General features: G+C 35.8%; 1 protein-coding gene and 1 pseudogene across 12 annotated transcripts in view; one reads left to right on the top strand and one right to left on the bottom strand.

The window, feature by feature from the left end:
- MAGI2 (membrane associated guanylate kinase, WW and PDZ domain containing 2) overlaps positions 1-20552 on the top strand; it is a 1426516-nt gene that overhangs the window by 945821 nt on the left and 460143 nt on the right. For all 12 annotated transcript variants that reach the window (XM_039472765.2, XM_039472764.2, XM_074379315.1 and 9 more), the window contains one exon: positions 9277-9356. In XM_039472765.2, the coding sequence (XP_039328699.1) occupies positions 9277-9356 (80 nt within the window). The remainder of the gene's footprint in view (positions 1-9276; positions 9357-20552) is intronic.
- LOC101041898 (ubiquitin-fold modifier-conjugating enzyme 1 pseudogene) lies at positions 12083-12563 on the bottom strand (annotated as a pseudogene).

Below are 20552 nucleotides of genomic sequence, written 5' to 3'. Positions count from 1 at the left end.
GTGTCCCGACCAGCTCCACCAACAGTGTTGCAGTTTCCTGTGCTTTACTTTTTCTTTAATTTTCACTGATTTTCTCCAGTCTGTTTTCATTCTTTGCCTTGGAATGCTCCTTCCTTTCCTAATTACATTTGAATCAGCATTTCCACCCCTTGTCATTAATCTGTGAGCACCTTTGTTCTATGACAAAAAATTTCTTATGTGACTAATAAACTCTACTATGAAAGGTCCTTGGAAGCAGATCTTCTAGAGCATAGCAGGAGACAGTGGCTGGGGAGGGAGCACGGCTGAGTAATAAGACATGTCTTAAGGACACAGCCACCATGTGTCTCAGAGGCAGCTCTGAAGCAGTTATGTGCCGGAAATCATGATAGAAAGAAAAAGTAGAAATACGTTCATGGGATGGCACAATTGTGCTAATTAACACATGTATTACCTCACATACTTGGCATTTTGTGTGTGTGTTGAGAACTCTTAAACTACTCTCAGCAGTTTTCAAGAAGACAGGACATATTATTTTTATTAATTAAAAAAATAAGAAAAAATATTTTTTAAAGGAAAGGTAGAATACCAAGGGGGAGATAAACCAGAGGGAAAAGTCAAGAAGAAAAATGAGAGATTTGTGAGGGAAAAAGTGCTGACACAAGTAAAAACTTTTCTCTTTGTACAGATATTGTGGGAGCCACTTAGAGTAACGAAAGTCTTCTCTGTCAGGTCCCAGCCTCTCATTAGACTTTGCTGAAGTCTGTCTTCTGTGAAATGAAGATCATGATAAAGCAGAAAATAACTGAAACAAGGGAGAATGATCCTTTGGTTCTGTGTACAAAATATGTATGTTATATACATATATATTTTATATATATGCAATATATATACAGAATATATGTATTTATATATGTACATAATATCTATTTACATCTTGTGTATGTATATTTATATATTGTATATATACTATATATTGTGTATATATTTTATGTATATAGTATATATCTATATAAAATATATAATAGTTATTTCTAAATAGAATAAAAGAACTCTACACTGAAACATTAATTTTAAATATGTAGTTTAAAAAGACATATATTAAACAGTATAGGTGTTGAATTAAGGTAACAAGCAATTCCATTAACTTGTCTCTTATGCAATAATGTTTTGAAATATTTATTGATTTATTTAATATTGCAAAAGAATTTATATGGCTCTGTCCTTAAGAAGTTCTGCATTTAAGAGGCAGAGTTTTTTTTCTGCCCTCAGCCACCCTGGTAAGCTAGTGGGCAAACTGTGTTTCCCACACTACTCAAACTGCTTCCTTTGATGAATGATAAAAGCGGATTTCTTCTATTATATTCAATGATATTTTATTGGGAAAGGAGAATTGCTGATTTTTATGCAGCATAATTTTAAATTCTGAGTCAATCCATGCTTCCAAACATGCTTTAAAATAATAATAATGTCTTATGTTTCATAATTTTCAGGAGGCTTTTAAATGTATAATACTGGAGAAAACCAGTAATTTCTTGGACTTGCGTATCATGTTCATTAACATTATCATTGAAATAGGCAGTATATTGATTGCAAATCCAAATGGGTTATTATCTATTGCATGGGCACCTTTTTTAGGTGTGTTTGGGTTATCTTAACAACAATAGCTCATCTGTTAAGAGTTTATACTCCATTCACTTAATCTTCACTTTATGAAACTGAGGCTTTTAGAGGTAACTACTTGCCAAAAGTCAGACGTAGGCAGGGCTCTTTGATTCTATTTATTCAGTAGGGGTTTATTGGTCATGTATTATGTCCTGGGGATCATTCTAAACCGTGAGAATACAGTAGTCAAAAAAACTGACAAGATGAAGACTTTGATGGAATGTAGTCTGTCTCCATGGTCCTTGCTCTTAACCGATTTGCTGTGGTGCCCACTTCACATCATCACCACCCTATAAAGTGTTTGGTTTATCCACATTTTGTAGATGAGACTTTGAGGCATCCTTGGGCAAATTAACATTCCCAAGGTCACATAGCTCTTTTACTCTAGAATCATTCCCATTATCTCATCCTACCTCCGAAATATAAACACACATTGACTGAGAGAAAAGTAAACTTTTATATTACAAATAGTATTTGTTTTATAAGTTTCTTGGCCAGCAATTCACTACTCCAGAGGCTAAATGTTCCATAAAAGAAGAGCTGCCACAGGGTTAATCTGGATTGACATGCTTTGGGAATCCCATTAAATTACTTTTTTGTTTGGGAGTCAGTTTAGTTAGTGACACAAAAGAGACTGCTATTGCTTTGGCAAAAAACAAAAAGACAACAAGAACCTATTTGTTTACTGCCATCTTCCTGAATGGCAGTGAACACTATGTCATCTTAAATAATAGATTCTTAAATGCAGGCTTTTGAAACTGAAAATCACATCTGTGGAAAATGTCATGACTGTACATGGTTTCCAAATATTTGTCAGGGCTGAATTTGCTTTTAAATTCTAAACAAACACACAAGTAATTTATGTTTCTTTTTGTGTTCCTGTTTCTGTATCTTCCTAAGTTTTAAGTAAATCACCAACTTCCATTTCCAAAAAACATTAAACTTCATTTATTAAATAAAAGATAAAATACTTTGGAAATTTATTGGAGAGAAATATAAAATCAGGTTTTTTTGGTAGGCAGCAACACCAGAAATATACTTTCTTATTCTATACTTGACATATCTTCCTAGTCACAAGTGTGGCATAGGCTTACTGTTAATTGTATTATAAAAACGGGAGATACATCAAATATTTCTTCATATATTTTTTTTCTTGTGCCTGCACAAGATTCTGGTATAATTTCCAGACAGAAAATAAATGTTTTAGACAAAACAGTGTGCAATACACACCCACAATATCCAAAACAATATTTGTAATGTAACTTCTTTAAAAATATTTTCTAAACACATGAAAGGTAATATGATGGCAAACTCAAATATTTATAAGCTTAAATGAAATTGTAGGAATATTATTTAGGAAATGACCACTAGAGAGATTATTGACAATAGCTTTATTTGCAGATGACCTATGTATAGATTGAAAAAAATAGTGAAATTTTGGGTGAACGGAGTCTTGAAGGAGCAAGTTTCTACTGTTTATCACCAATTAGATATATTGAATCATCGTCTTTAATAATTCTTTGGAAGAGAAAGTCTTTTGGAAAATGTTATAATCATCCTGAAGATTTTATTGACGATCGTGTAAAATCTACTCAATTTATATATCTTTAAAAATTAATGCTTTCAGCAAACTAACACAGGAACAGAAAACCAAACATGGGCTTGTTCTCGCTTATAAATGGGAGTTGAACAATGCGAACACATGGACACAGGGAGGGAACGTCACACCTTGGAGCCTGTCGGGGGGTTGGGCCTAGGGGAGAGAGAGCATTAGGAGAAATACCTAATGTAGATGATGGGTTGATGGGTGCAGCAAACCACCATGGCACATGTAGACCTATGTAACAAACCTGCACGTTCTGCACATGTATCCCAGAGCTTAAAGTATAGTAATTTAAAAAACAGTTTTTAAAAACTAAAGTCAACAATCTGTCTTATTACTGTCTCTGAACCTATATCACTACTACTATTGAAACCTTAACATCCATAGACATTTTGAATTGCTGTTGACTCCAGAATATTTACCTGAACCTTGTTTATCTTGTTCACAAGATTATTTTATGCAATCAAATGTCATTGGCTTTAATCACTTGTTATTCTTATGGCGTAGTATTTCCCAGAGAGAAAAAAATACCGTTTAACTCTCAGTTTAAGACCGAGATTCAGAACTGGCTATTTGGAGGACTTATTTATCATTATTTTAAGTCTGTTTCTAGTTTTACAGAAAATAGAGCAAAGGAAAGAAGTGTGTTTAATAATAAAAGTTTTTCATTTCACTACAAAAATTTCAGTTGATGAAAGAAAATTCTTCTAATAGTTGTACAGCAATGAAAACATTGTTTTGCTCTGGTTGGCAATATTAAAGAAGGAAAGAGAAGAGGAAAAGGAAACAAACTAGAAAGGAATGGAGAACATGCTTTAAAATTAGGTCTGAATTGGGTTACCTTTGAGGATCCAGTTATGCATATACCTAAGGAACAAAAATGAATTGGCCGGGTGTGGTGGCTCACGCCTGTAATCCAAGCACTTTGGAGGCCAAGGCAGGTGGATTACCTGAGGTCTAGAGTTCCAGCCCAGCCTGACCAACATGGTGAAACCCCATCTTATTAAAAAAAAAAAAAAAAAGAAGAAGAAGAAGAAGAAGTTTGTACCCTGACTGGACAAACAGTAGAGTGAATAAAAAACTGAAACAAAAGATTAGAATATGGCATGATCTATAAGAAAATGTTAAGTTTTGCTCCTAATAAATACTGCATGCATTGATAGTATTTCTTACTAACCTATTTGTTTAATATAGCTTCTAAGACCAAATATTCATATGTACATTATATGAATCAGGTTTCTAAAAAGACATCATTTTGGAAAAATACTCAGATTTGAATGAAGAAAATTTGATGTGAAAGTGGTTCCGGGCCAGGAGTGGTGGTTCACGCCTGTAATCCCAGCATTTTGGAAGCCAAAGCAGGCAGATCGCTTGATCTTAGGCATTTGACCCTATCTCTACAAAAAAATTAAAAATTAGCCGGTGTGTGGCATGCACCTAATACCGGCTACTTGAGAGGCTGAGATGGGAGAATCGCTTGATCCCGGGAGGCGGAGGTGGCAGTGAGCCAAGATCATGCCATTGCGCTCCAGCCTGGGCAACAGAGCCAGATCCTGTCTCAAAAAAGAAAAGAAAAAGAAAAGGAAAGAAAGAAAGAGAGAGAGAGGGAGGGAGGGACGGAAGGAAGGGGGAAAAGGAAGAGGAAGTGATTCAAATATAGAATTTAAATTTATAAGGAGAAAACTTTTCCAGTGATATTATCAGTTTCTCCTCAATCACAGTTCTCTCTTTTGTCTCTATGTACATGGAACTTACTATCATACTTAGTGCAAAGCATTTAGACCTGAAAAGGAAGTTAAGTAGTGATTACTATCCATAAACTGTAGATAAAAGTCTGTTTCTAAACTACTGGCAGAAGCTGGTAAACAGACCCTTGAGTACTATTCCAGGGAGTGAAATGAAGCACCTCAGTATAAAAAGCCATGTGTGAGGTTCCAGATGCCTTTGGTTTCAGACCACAAAAAACCTTGTACCTGGAAATCAGTTCTGAATTTAATGCTAGGGGCCTCTTTCGCTTGCACGCACTAGCTGCTTAGCTTTGGGCAAGTTACCCACCTTCCCCCAACCTGGGTTTCTCCATCCGTAAAATGGAATTCATAATACTTAGCCACAAAGGTTTGTTAGCATTAAATAAGGGGACATATCTGAAAGTTCTGCTGCTATCTGTGGCACAGTAGACAATCGAAAATGATATGAGATAGTGAGAATAACTTTGCAATGGTGTACTGGGCTGCAAATAGCTTTTCCTGTTGAAATGAAGCATGTTCTATGTGAGAAGAATGTTTTCTCAGAAGGTAGGATATTATTTAACTTGCTGCTCTGTCAGTTTGGCAAAGGTTAAGGTTACAAATTGCACAGAAATTTCTGTTCATTGCTGATCCGCCTCTTGCATATTTTCACGGCCATTCTGATATGAATTTAAACTAGAAATGCAAACTTGACTGAAGTTTCACTTCTGGGTCCTCTAGATAGACCCAGTATTTATTTGAACATCAGAGAAGAGTTTTGGATATGCCCATATGATAAACCATTGTTTTTGGTTTTCATCCAGGTTTTTAAATACGACATTGACTGAACTTAAATAGTTACTGGCTTTTTCACTTGACCTCTCACTTTTTGTGATCATCACATTAACTTTATCCTAAAAAATACATGAAGTAGTATAATAGTATGATTCAAACTTTCCTAGAAAATATTTGTTTCATTCCCCAGCTAGAATAAGAACAGTTTGTGTGCAAATGTAGCCTATGTATTTGTATGTGTCTCTGTTAAACTTGAAATATAAAATTATATAGCATTGACATTTTCTTTTCCTGGTATTTTTGTGACACACAGTTTGGATAAATACAGAAAACTGACGTCATACACCTGAATCTGCCCTAGCTAGGAAGTGAAAGGAAATCACCTCCTTAAACTGGAAAGACAATACACAGAATGTGAAAAAATCCCTCAACGATCCCATTTTGAACATGGTTTCCTGCCCAACACCTAATTCTGTTTTCAAATGGAATTATTTAAGGTTTAAAATATGTAATTTAAGGGAAGTAGAAGGGCTGGTTGGTCTGTTGTCTCCCAATGCATTAAAAATATCCTCTTTGCAAGGCATCTTGGAAGAACATGCAAATTCCAAGGCTGGTGAGAACCACTATTGAAAAATACTGTGCTGGATCTTCACGTGATGTTTATGACAAGTACTGAAGGTAGCTACTACCCACATTTATTTCAGAATCATTTCTGAAGATCAGCTAAAAATGCTGTTAACTATAAGAGACTCATTCTGTCAAAATGTATTAAAGTGACACACCGTTAATGCTAGTTCAACCTAAAAAAAAATCAGCCTGTAATGAAATGCTTTATATAAACTCAGGAAGGCTTGAAAATTCGCAGTTCTCTACTAAATTAGCCAGTATTTGAGACCGATGGTGGTGTGCAATAGAAGTGGTAATTTGACTCCCTGCAGTGGCTTAGTAATGTTTCCTTAATCTTACTCATGTATGTGTTTGTTTTTGTGAATATGTCTAAGGAGCTTAGAAGTGACTTTTCTCCAAAAAGGGGAAAGGATTTGGAAGAAGCAAGTGAGGACAAAAGAAGAGAAATGTATTTTCCTCAACTGCTTCCCAAGATTTCTCCCCACCTCGTAGAAACATAGACATCAACACACACATAGACACACACATACTTTGAACTGAGGTATGTCTGTCAAGAGCATTTTGTTTTTTTGTTTTGTTTTGAGACAGAGTTTTGCTCTTGTTGCCCATGCTGGAGTGCAATGGCATGATCTTGGCTCACTGCAACTTCCACCTCTAGGGTTCAAGCGATTCTTCTGCCTCAGCCTCCTGAGCAGCTGGAATTACAGGTGCCCTCCAACACATCCAGATAATTTTGTATTTTTAGTAGAGATGGGGTTTTTCCACGTTGGTCAGGCTGGTCTCAAACTCCCAACCTCAGGTGATCTGCCCGCCTTGGCCTCCCAAAGTGCTGGGATTACAGGCATGAGCCACCACACCCAGCTTATAAAGAGCATTTTTTAAGTGATTGTGTTTTTTCTTTTTTGCCAAAATGAGAGCAGCAAACACTGAACCCAGTGCCCCCATCCTCACACAAGGAATAATCAGAACCTGCATCCTCAAGTGTGAAGTCTTCAGTTCAGAAGAAAATACTAGATTATATTGGCATACAAACAAGGGCTAGAACCAGATGAAAATGTCTGCAATAGTTTAAATGTTTCTAAAACTTGATAATGAAGCACCAGCAGATTTTACAAGGGTCAAATTGAGGCAAAATGAAAGCTGGCATGCTCTCCTCATGATTTATTATTTGATCAAATTCACAGCCCTTTTCTGATCAACTTTATTGAAGTCCTGTTCAGAGGCATTTGTCATCAAGGAGCTCTTAAATGTGAAGAATGTGATGGAGAATACTTTCTCTTTGTCCCATGTGCAAGTCAGAAATAAAATGGTATTTCCTTCAGGAGCAGAAGCTTCATGACTCAAGGGTCTTTATGTCACAGTTCTCAAATCAAAGATTGTTCTATACATAGCCAGATGGGATGGATGATCATTCAGAAAATACTATTTGAAGAGTGATTTAACATCTTGGAATAGCTTTCTGCTACCCATCTTGACTCCATCTTCCCTCCTTCCTGGCTTGAAAGTTCCTCCATTAGGAGGGAGCTTGGATTTTACACGTCTGTAATTAAATATACTCCCTGAGCAAAACTTCTAACCTTCACTGTTTAAGTACAAACTGGTATATCAGATTATCTAGCTAACATTTGTAGCTATGATTGACAAAATGTAGTTAAATTTCATTGAAGAAAGAGAATGCATGTGAAATTTATATCATCATTATCATTTTGACCTCCTTACAACTGTACTAAAGTATGCCTATTATCTGGCTCTGATTTCTGTTTCCATCTTCTATTCTTCGCTCACATGTTCCGTTGATTGGCCTTCTGACTGTTTCCTGTATACACCTCACATGTTCCCACACCGGTGCCTTTGTTCATTCTTTTCCCAAAGCCCTCACAAATGTCGAATTCTTGACAATTTGTCCATTGGTAGATGAAATCCCTTGAGACAGCTGTACACAGTAAATATTTTAGCTCCAGTGAGCAGTTATGAGCTGTGAGTGGTTCTTGAATTGTAATGTGCATAAGAAATACTGAGAGTGCTCGCCAATGATGGAGGTTGTGTAGCCCCACCTCAGAGATTCTTATTTGATAGTTCTTTGAGGACCCAGAATACACATTGTTAATATACATTGTCTGTCAGGTGATTTCCAATGCAGGTTATTCCACAACCACTTTAAGAAACACTACTTTCAGAATATCTCTCTTTTACTTTTTACATTTCTGGCAAAAGTCTTAAAAGAAAACATTTTTTTCAAAAAAATTTATTATTAATTTCTGGAAATTCCATTTCAGAAACATTAGAATGCAGTCTTATCTTCTACCTTCTGAGCTGGGTTGAAAGTATTTGGATGAAAGATAGTTTAATGTGGGTTAGTAAAATTGCTATTAATCACTTATTGAGAAAACGCAGGATCTCAAGAACATGCCATAAGCTGCATCACTATTGTACTGCCTCTGCCAGGTCTGTCGTTAAAGAGTAGCAAAACAACTGTTTATGAAAAGGGTAGGTTTAAGATGAAAATAATTCTTTTGCAAAACTCAGGAAACATTATCAGAGCCTGTGGACTGTGCTCTTCCAACTGGAGAATCCTGTATTTGTAATAAATTCCTTTTGCGCTGGATGAGTTCTGCATTTTCAATGAGGTTAACTTGGCAACATTCTAGTTGATTTTAATAAAAATAGCTGCTTTGAGGACAGGGAGCTGAGGTTGCCAAATTTACAGCTGCCTTGCACAATTACTCTTACACTCCTTCAGGGCTACTTAGAACCAGTAAGCAAATTAAGTGTATCGATTGCAATTTTGTTGGACTAACCCTGCTTTTTTTTTTTTTCTTAAGGAATAAACTTGATTCCTTTCAGTATGTGTCTGTTCAGAGTGATCTCTTTTCTTTTCAGCCATAACACAAAGACAACATCATGGCTGGACCCACGACTTGCGAAAAAGGCTAAACCTCCAGAAGAGTGCAAAGAAAACGGTAGGTTATTAAGTTTTTATGGTGTTTCAGCAATGTGCTTTGAGAATGTTTGTGTTTCTTAAACGAGAGTCTCACCTGAAGAGGCAATAATCTAGTTGAAACAATTTTAAGGATGTAATATTTAGTGCTCAGATAAGAGAGAGAATTAACTCGGCATTTCAGCAGGGCTATGTGGTTTTGCTTTTTCTCTCTGAGGAGACTGTGCTGAATATCACATCTCTCATCTCTGTTGGTTCTGTCTGACTCCTGGCCTGACTTTCCACCACCTACTAAGGATTTTTTGTTTGTAATATGTCACTCGGAGGACTCTGATCTTTTAATTGGAGTCAGATATGATGCATAACAGAAACAGTTTGTGGCACTATAATATTTGACTTTGTTTTCAAAGGCATAGCATTCTAGCAGTTATTAAGGAATCAGAAATGTAAAGACATACTTTTCTTGAATCAAGCATTTGAATAAAATAACCAGTTGCCTAAATGTCTTAGAATATCCTTAGTATTTTCCAGTTCTCAATCATCTAATATTGACCTGCTTTAAAATAGACTGTTTTCATGCATGTGAAGAATTTTTTAAAAACAATTTTGAGGACTAGATGAATGTAAACCGTGTTTTTCAATTAGTAAACTATATGGGTGAAGTCTGTTACTGATGATACTTGCAATTTTTTTTTTAATATTGAGTTTAATTCTAAAGGAGCACTATAGTTTAGGTAAGATTATCAATAACATACTCTGATGATTTATTATTTGATGACATTCACAGACTTTATGTGATTATTAGAGCTCAATTCAGAGGCTTCAGTCACTGAGGAGCTCTTAAAGGTGAAGAAAATGGCAGAGAATATCTGAACTTTAAACAAAGTTTTTAAAAAGTTAACTTTTCAAAAAGTTTCTCATTCTAAAAGTCCTTTCTTTTCAAGCATAATTCTGACTTTCTCAGATAATATCCACATGACATTGTGCATTCCTATGTTATAAGGTAACTGTCCACAGGCTAGGGACTGAGTTAAATTAAAAATTAGAGATTGTAATTTATATGAACATACATAAATGTACAAATACTCACTTTTGCTGTATCTATATTTAATTTTGTATTCATAGCCATATCTGTATGCTTTCCATATAGTAGTACAATTGTACACAGTTGAATCCCAGAAAATTATTGTCTGACCTGAACTTTTAAGCATGATTAGGTCATATGTCATTGACACCAATGAGACATGTGTTACAAAAAGTGATAGTCTGAAAATTAACATGACCTGTTCTGTTATATCTAGGAGTTATGATTTACTTATGTCACAGATGTAAAACCTTAGTATATCCTAATTAAAGTGAATTTAACAATTTTGCAGTTCTGTGACATATTGAACTTCTCAGCTGTCTTATGCCTTAGAGTTTTTTTTTTATTATAAAAAGTTATTAAAGTTAAATTTTAAAATCCTGGGAGAGATACAAGCATAACGTATTGCATAATTATAATATTTTGGTGTTACTCATTTTTCTCACATCTGTGCTTATCAGACTTCACAGGATGGTAGAGCCTAAAATATGATGCTGGTGTTTTCTGAACCATGTGTCACTGAGAAATGAGTTCTAGCATTCAGTATATAGATCAGGATGATTTGTAACCGGTCAATTGCTATTTGTTTTCATTTGTTAGAAAATAAATAATTCATAGACTCTATATTATTGGACTGTTTTACAATGGAAACTAACATTTATTTGTTAGAATGTTATTACTCTGGACACCTATTTTAAGTTTTCTTGCTAAGAAAAGTGCTTTTAGGTAATATTGCTACGTATATTTTACTTTTCTTTAAATGACATAGATAACTTATTTACAATGTTGGACGTTAATGAATTGCTATTCAACTTGCCAGTTAAGTCATGTTTCTTCATATGTGTCACACTTCAGCTCAGAGAAAAGTTAGTACAGTAATTTTTGGAATGCAGCAATATGTATAGAATGTATATTTTAAAATGTAGAGGCTCCAGTGGTTGATATCTTTTTCCAGCAAAGATTTACCACTCCTGGGCTAGGCAGTTAGAGTGAAAGCTAATTACCCTAATCCAAGCCAGAACTGAGCCAACGTGAGGTTGGGTTGAGTTTGCCCTGGCCACCAGAGTTTTCAACTAGCAGCCTAGTGCAGGTTGGCAAACCTCTTCTGTTAAGGGCCAGGCAATAAAGATTTTAGGTTTTGCAGGTGATCCAATTTCTTTGCAACCACTCATTGTGCAAAAGCAGCTTATGTCAATATATAAAGGTCATTCATGTATTCTGATAAATATTTATGTATGGACATTAAAATATGAGTTTTGTAAGTTTTGTAGACTTTTTTTTTTTTTAACCAGAGGAAGAAGCTTTTATTGACGAGTTGTCTCCTGGGACACTATGAGAGAACACCAGAGAGACTATGTCCCAGTTACCCTCTATGACTAGAGGATCACACGTTGCTCCACTTTAGGAGGGGGATATAAATTGCCTCTTGATTTTCCAAAGCCCAGTCTTTCCCTTCCCTGTGCAGCCTTAGAAACTCAACAGCAGTACTGCTTGGTGTTTTGGCCTTCCCCTCCCCCACCCCAGCAATGCCTCCTGCAGCTACTCAGTAACAACCAGAGGTAGAGGGTAAGGGGAAGCAGTTAGCTGGGTGAAGTGTGATACACGGGAAAACAGGACAGTAGCCTATCAAAGGTCCCTCTGCCCTGCCTCAGTGGCTTGGTCCTTCATTGATTGCATTTCTCTTTGTGCTGGATGACGCCCTTCTGAATCAGATCAGGGATTTCCACTGCCAGCCCTGAACCCAGCCTCAGAGCCACAAGATGAGCTAGTCCAAATTTGGCCACATTCCTGGCTCACAATGGCTTGAAATGATCTGTCAGTTATATTTTGCCACCTCTGTACATCTTTGCTGTCTTTCCATCCAGCTCAGGGACTGCAGTTTCTGGGGAAGTAGTAGGATATGTGATAGGAATGTCAAACTGACATTTCAGGAGGTTACAGGTATACCAACATTTTCCAAACAACCGAGTCCCTTTCTTGTCGGGCTCCATCGTTGTCAGCATTCTTGTTGTTCTCCACGTACCAGATAAGGGACTGATACTCCTCCTTTAGTTGCTGTACCCACAACTCTTGATCTCGGGGTCCTGCATTAGTCTTCAGCACCGGAATCTCAGACACAACACGTCAGGTGACCTCATCCGCCATCTTGGGCCAGGGCAAGTTTTATATACTTTCACATAACAAAATAATCTTCATTTGATTTTTCCTCAACTATTCAAAGATGTGTAAACTGTTCTTAGCCCATGGGCCACACAAAAATCGGGGTGGGCTGAATTTGGTCCCCAGGGCAAACCGTAACCTACCACATTTGTGTGGGCTCTACTTTTGGCAGGCCTTGAACACCGATATTTTTAAGTATTTTTCTTCTCAGGGCTGCCAGACTCCCAAAAATCTGAGATGCTTTTCGGGGGATTTAGCTTAGCTCTTTGCCTCTAGATCCTACGGCTCCAGAATTGACAAGTGTCAGGAGATAACTGATTAACTGTTTGAGATCTCTCACGTCTCTGTCACCCTGGTCCCTCAAGAGTCCTCACTTCTGATTTCTTTCATGTCCATCAGTGGCCTTCTTCCAGGCCAAATCTATACTGTTGTGAGAGCCCAGACTAAACAAAAGCAGCTTCAGATTCTTCCCTCACCTCTCCAGGGTTCCCTTCTGAGGATCTTAGACCTTCTACAACATGTTGCTTCAGGTGGTCTCTGAAAAAATTGCGTATTGTTTTACATTTTATCTAGACTTTCTGTCTTCTCGTGGTTAATAAGCTACTCACTCCATCCTATCTGGTAGCAGAAATTTTAGTGCAGTTATTTTTAAATTGTACATTTTGGATGTTACTGGGCCAACTGTCATAAAATCTTTATTGTTATCATAATTTATATGTTAATCACTGAACATATTATTTTGTCATATTCATACTATGTATGAATATATAGAGGTATGTATGTGTATGTAGACATGTATCTGGAAATGTTTGCATCTTCAGATCCATTTGCTTAAATGAGTAAAGTTAATTACTAGGTCAATTAGTATAGGAGGAAGACAAGTGAAAGAGAGATGAGAGGAGAAACTAGACTAGAGGGAAAAAATTACAAAAGTTTTCTCATTGGCATTAAGGAGAAAAAGAGGGCATGGATGGCTCCGTACAGATACATGTTAAAGACGCACTTATTCTACTGACACTAAAGCAATCATTTGGCCTTTTTACCTAAAGGATAATACTGCTACTAAACATGAAAACATACTTCCTTCTCAATTGGGTTGGAAATGCTGAAGCCATTATGTTCTGTGCATTTGTCACAGCTCTGTACACTTTTGGAGTTTTAGCACCAGTCTACATGGCAGAAAAAACGTCTCCACCTACTACTGCATTCTAATATTAGTTTTTGGGGGAGTGCTGTTTAGCAAGCCAATATAGTCTTTTTTAAAATGCCTCAGAAATAGCAGTTAGCCACAAAATAATTTGGATGCAAGATTGCTTAAAGTATGTATAAAGCACTATCCTATCTGTCCTCTCAGACTCAGTAGTATGGGATCCTCCTGAGACATTTTCAATCACAGGCATTTCTGTGCTGACATCCTGTGATCATTGCTGGGTTAGAAACCATATCAAAAGTGAATTAAGCCTTGTAGGACCATTCTTTTTTAAAAGTTGAAATGTTATTAAACTCAGTAGGATCACAGTATAATGTACAGAAGAAGAAATTGTTTAAGATTTGGAGTCAAGAAATACAGTTCCAAACCTCAGTCTGTGGGTTCTTGGGCATGGTACTGAATCTCTGGGAGTCTAGATTTTCTTACCTATAAAATGGGAAGTATGCCTCTTTCATGCTCCATCCAATATGGTGATTGTAGCACCATAAATTCTAAATAACGGCTCATTTTCTTTTCTTCAGGTAGTACTCTGAGCCAGCAATTGAGACTTATGGAAGATAACTGGGAAAAAACTCAAAATAGTTATCCTACCTTAACAGCTTTGAATTACTATAGAATATCTTGGCTAAACAGAAATGAACAAATCCATATGGGCTAAAATTATCCATCTAGCTAATTCCAGCCTGATAGTAATACACTGGGGAGCTTCCCCCTTCATCCTGTCAAGCTGTCTGTACATCTGCCTGAACTGGGTGACTTTGTTTCTGTATTCCATACGTATGAATTTTAAGTGAGTTTTCTTATGTTATTACAGGAAAAAAACATTACATAATCTTAACCCATTTACCTGCATGACTAGTGCATTTCGATTGGAAATAACTAAAGCTTGAACTAATTACTTAATCTATCTTTTTCTAAAAAAAAAAAAAGTACCCAAAATGTACATGAACAAAGGCAGCATATGCCATGCTTCGTAATTCCTTATTAAATAGGATGTTTTTTCAGGAGAAGGAAGTTTCCTTTCTAAAATAGTAGAAAACACTAATTAGTTTCAATTTATTCCTTAAATGAGTTTTATAAAACTGATACACAAATTAAAAGATGCATAATTTTATGTTCATACTTCAAATTCTGTTTCTAAATTACATTGTTTATCTTCCCTTAAATAGGGGCTTTGGCCTTTCTCATTAAATTTGTTTTGATAATTAGTGATCCTAATTTCTCAAGAAGATTAAGTATGACCAAATTAATTTTACCTTTCAGTGTTTATCTTTCTAATCTGATAAACCTGCTAAGATTATGTTTGCAAAGCACCTTTGAGGAAGGTTTCCTTGAGGAAGATTTCCTCAAGGAAGAATTCATAAAGAGATTCTAACAGAATTAACTATTCAAGTACTAAGACTTCAAAATTGTAAAAATTATATGAAAATATTGAACACCTATCTTGAAATATGGTAAATTAAGTTGAATGTGATTTTGTTTTTGTACTGATATTTCATGTGTTTGTAAAAAATGAGGACATTTCAAAAATCCTAATAGAAGCAATTTTTTTGTAATTGACTGTTATTAGTCATGATTTGCTTTAGCAACATGTTGAGGTATGCTTCATCCAATAATATAGTGTCCCTTCCAGTCTTTTCAGGTCAGAAGTACTCAGAAATACCAACATTTTAGGCATGTAAGTCTTTTGTGGGGTAAATAGAACAGTTTATCCAAAATAAATCATGTAGGATGGATGTTCCACTGTTGTGCACTAGTACCAAATTTTGGTTTGTGACTGGCATCTGTTCTCATTGGTCCCAGATTCTGTTATTGTTTGGTTGATGTCCAGACCATATCAGTTATTAAGCATTTTGAATACCCTTCCTGCGCTAATGATCTATGTATTTCCCCCTTCTACCTGTTAATATTTCATGTGGCTATAAAGTAGTGCCTATGTAAGGATTACAGAATTCTGTCCTATTTTGTTTCTTAATTGCTCCAGTTACTTGCATATTGAGCAGTGACTGCTATCTTGTCATTACTCCTCAATGCATACAACTTTTAAAATAATATTGACATCATCAAATGTGTTTGTTTTGCACAGTAGCAGAATGATTTAAAAATTTTTCAAATGTGACTTTTGAAAACCTTTTTCAATTTTGAAATAATTATAAATTCACAGGAAGTTACTAAGGAATTTACAGGAAGGTGTTAGACACCCTCATTAGCCTCCCCAAGTGTTAACTTACGTAAATATTGCACCATATCACAACCAGAAAATTGATAGTGGTCCAATCTACAGAGCTTACATCATATTTTGTCAGGCATACAAGTACTCTGTGTGTGTGTGTGTGTGTGTGTGTGTGTTTCCATGTGTTGGTATCACATGTGTAGTTACACATAAGTATAACCACAATTGAAATTCAGAACTGCGTCACCACAGGGCTCCCTTATGCTGCCCCTTCATAGCCATGCTCATCTCCTTCCCCTGACCAATCCCTAAACCTTGTCAGCCTCTGATCTGTTCTTCACTTCAATAACTTTCTTTCAAAAATATTGTATAAATGGAATCATAAAGTGTATAAACTTTTAAGATTGACTTTGCCAGTCAGAATAATTCTGTTGAAATACACTCTAGTGTGTGTATCAATAATTTGCTACTTTTTATTGCTGTATACTATGCCTGAAGACTCTGACATGGATATACCACGGTCTCTTCTAGGGTACCCATTGAAGGACTTGTGGGTTGTATGCAGTTTGGGGCTAATGTGAACGGATAAAGCTGCTGTGAACATTTGCATACACATTTTTGCGTTAACATAGGGTTTTCACTTCTCTAACTACCCAAGAGTGCAATTGCTGGATTATATACTAAATGCATTTCAGTTTTAGAACTAACTGCCAAACTGTTTTCTAGAGTGAGTATACTCTTTCACATTCCCACCAGCAGTGAACAAGTGATCCAATTTGTCTGCATCCTTGCCAGCATTTGAGGTCACGAGTATTGTTTAAATTTTAGCCATTCTGATATGTATGTAGTGATACTGATTTTTTGTCTTAATTTGCCTTTGCCTAACTGCTAGTGATATTGGACATCTTTTTATATGATTGTTTGTCATATGTATATCCTAATCAGCGAGAATCTGATCATGTCTTTTGCCTAGTTTGTTTGCTTTTTAAACTCAGTTTTGAAAGTTCTTTATGTATACAAGTTCCTTTGCCAGATATGTGATTTACAAACATTTTCTCCCAGTCTGTAATTCATCTTTCTATTCCCTTAACAGGATCTTTTGCAGGTAAATATTTTTAACTTTGATGAATCCAGATTATCATTTTTCCTTTTATGAATCAGACTTTTGATATCAAGTCTGAGGTCTCTTTAATCTAGCCCCAGGTCCCCAATATTTTTTTTCATGTTTTATCCTAAATATTGTATAGTTTTATTTTTTATGTTTAAATCTGTGATGTATTTTGAGTGACTTTTTGTTTAAGGTATAAGAGTTAGGTTAAGGTTCTCTCTCAAAATTTTTTTTGCTCTGGATGTCCAACTGTTCGAGCACTGTTTGTTGAAAAGGCTTTCCTTCTTCCATGGAATTGTGTGTGCACCTCTGTCATAAACTGTTCGTTTCTGTTCATCTATGGGTCTGTCCCTTCACTTGTACCACACTGTCTTGATTTTTGCAGCTATATAGTAAACCTTAATGTTTGGATAGAGTGATTGATGTGGTTTGGCTCTATGTGCCCACCCAAATCTCATCTTGAGTTGCAATCCCCATGTGTTGAGGATGCGACCTGTAATCTCCACATGTCAAGGGAGGGAAGTGATTGAATTATAGGAGCAGTTTCCCTGGTGCTGTTCTCATGATAGTGAGTGAATTCTCACAAGATCTGATGGTTTTATAAGTGGTAGTTTTTCCTGAACTCTCACACACTCTTTCTCTTAACTGTCGCCATATAAGATGTTTCTGATTCCCCTTCTGCCATCATTATAAGTTTCCTGAGGCCTCCCCAGCCATGCAGAACTGGACTGGGAATGGACTAATACAGTGATATATCCTACTTTACTCTTACCAAAGTTGTTTTAGATATTTTAGGCCTTTTGCTTCTTTATATAAATTTCAGAATAAGTTTTTCTGAGACTACAAAAATCTTATTGGGTTTCTGATAGGAATTGCATTAAACCTCCAGATTAAGTTGACAATAATATGTATCTTTACTGTATTGAGTATTCCAATCCATGAACATGATAAACTCTTCCAATTATTTCAGCTTTCTTTGGCTTCCTTCATCAGCATTTTGTAATTTTCAGCAAAAATACATTGCACATTTTGTTGAGTGTATACCTAAGCATTCCATTTTTTAAAAGCAATGTAAAGGGGTATCGTGTTTTTAATTTCCGTCTCTATATGTTTGTTGTTAGAATATATACATGAGATTAATTTTCATGTGTTAGTCTTAGATCTCATGTCCTTGCTGAATTCATTTATTTATAGGAGTAGATTTCTTGTTATTCCTACATAGACTATTTTCTATTGACATAATCATAAGATATTTCTTATTTAAACTGTTGACATGGTAGATTACATTGATTTTCAAATGTTAAATCAACCTTGCATACCTGGGGTAAGTCCCACTGGACATGGTGAATAATTCTTTTAATATACTGTTTTATTTAACTTGATAATATTTTATTGAGGATTTTTGTGTCTATGTTCATGAGAAAAACTGGTCTGGAATTTTTTTTTGTACTGTCTTTATCTGATTTCAGTATCAGGATAATACTGGCTACATAAAATGAGTTGGTAAGCATTCCCTCCTCTTCTGTTTTCCGGGAAAGATTGTGTAAAATTGATGTCAACTCTTTTTTCAAATGTTTGGCAAAACTCTCCAGTGAAACAACTGTCTTAGAGATTTTTTTTTAAGAGGATTTTAATTACAAATTAAATTGCTTTAATGGTTGTGGGATTATTCAGGTTATGCACTTCATCCTGTTAGTTTTGGTAGTTTGTAGTTTTACAGGAATTGGTCCATTTCTTCCAAGTTGAATTAGAAACAATTTCAAGTTTTTGAATTTTTTGAATAAACTTTGTGACTCTGTCCTTAACTTCATTGTTTTGTCGTGTTATATCCACTCTGTTACTGACCCACCCAGAAAGCTGCTAATTCCTATTATTTTATTTTTCCATCCTATAATTTCTATTTAGTGCTTTTTCATAACTTCCATCTCATTACTGAGATTTTTTTTGTTGTTGTTTTAAGAGAATTCACAATTGCATGTTAAAGCAATTTTATGATGGCTGCCTTAAAATCCTTGTCAGATAAATTTGACATTTTATTTTTCTGGGTTATCAGAATTAGTTTATTGTCTTTTCTCATCCAATTTGTTTTTCCTGGTTCATAGCTTATGTTTATCCTGGACTTACTTTATACAGATCCTTTTTAAATGGACATTTAAAGTAAAATCTATTATTTTAGCCAAGAATGTTCCTGTTTCGGTTTGGTATGTAGATTCTGGCCTATTTCACAGGCTGTAGTTCCAAATGCAGTTTACTTCTCAGAGCTCTTCCAATGCTATTTTGGTCTGCTTAGTTCTCCTGACTTGGGAGCTCCTGATACATTCCTGCTAGTGCCACTTGCAAGTTATGGAAAGCACTTCTGTGGGTCACCTGTTGTTACTAGTAAGGATGTTAGAGGCTAGATCTCTAGGATGGAAAGTGTTTTCTCTGGCCTTTTCTCACTGCCTAAATGACATAGGCAGGTATGGGGAAGAGGATGGGTCACCCATACGAGATTCACTGATGTCACCACTGCAGGTGCATCCAACTGCCACTGCTGATGCAAGATGTGTTACCCTTTCTGGGATCTACTGATGTCATCACTTACAGGTTCTAGATCTGAGTCAGGAAAAAGGCTGTTCTCCTCGTTACCTTGCCCTTTGTCCAGAAAAAGCAGGCTTTTCTCTTTTGTTGGCTTGTTTTTCTGGTTTGTTGATATGCTTGTTGTCCATTCCAGGCTGAAGGTCTTCCTGATACACTGAGATATATGGGAGAGAAAAGAAACTCCTACACCCTTGCTGTGGTGTCAATTCCTAATTCCTGCCACCTTCTTTCCACCTTTCAGGGTATTTTGTGAATGTCTGTTGAATTATGTCTAGGGTATTTAGTTGTATTTGGAGAGGAGAAAATGAAAAAAATTGGGTCTACACTATCTTGTTTGCAACCAAATATCTAAATGTGACCTTTGGTACCAGTTGGTAACAGTACTTTAAAACTTGAAAATATTCTCACATATATCTCTCTGTTGAATCTACTCTGTGACATAGATAGAGATTTTGAACTCCCATTTTTCAGATAATTGTGTTATAGTCCAAAGGATTTAAAGGCCTGATCTAATAAATGTAAATAGCAAATGAGACTTGGATCCAAGTCATCGGAGTTTAAAATGGCTATCAATGTTGTGTCCACCATTTAATACCACAAGATGCTTAAACTAGAGACATTAAGGCCTAAAAACATGTTAAGGGAAACAAGATAAAATATTTTTCCTTTAAGACTTTGTATGTAAAATACATAGAAAGGTTTTTTTTTTTTTTCCAGATATTCTCATTGCTTTCCCTAGGACATCATATCAGTAAATAGACCAATCAATATAATTTTATAATTATATTAAATGTCATATAACTTACATTCTTGATATGGTTTGGCTGTGACCCCACCCAAATCTCACCTTGAATTGTAATAATCCCCATGTGTCAAAGGTGCCGCCAGGTGGAGATAATTATA

Source organism: Saimiri boliviensis, chromosome 10 (assembly GCF_048565385.1).
Source record: "Saimiri boliviensis isolate mSaiBol1 chromosome 10, mSaiBol1.pri, whole genome shotgun sequence".
Taxonomy (NCBI): Eukaryota; Metazoa; Chordata; class Mammalia; order Primates; family Cebidae; genus Saimiri; species Saimiri boliviensis.
Note: the sequence above shows the minus strand (reverse complement) of the source record. Positions and strands in the feature narration are given on the sequence as shown.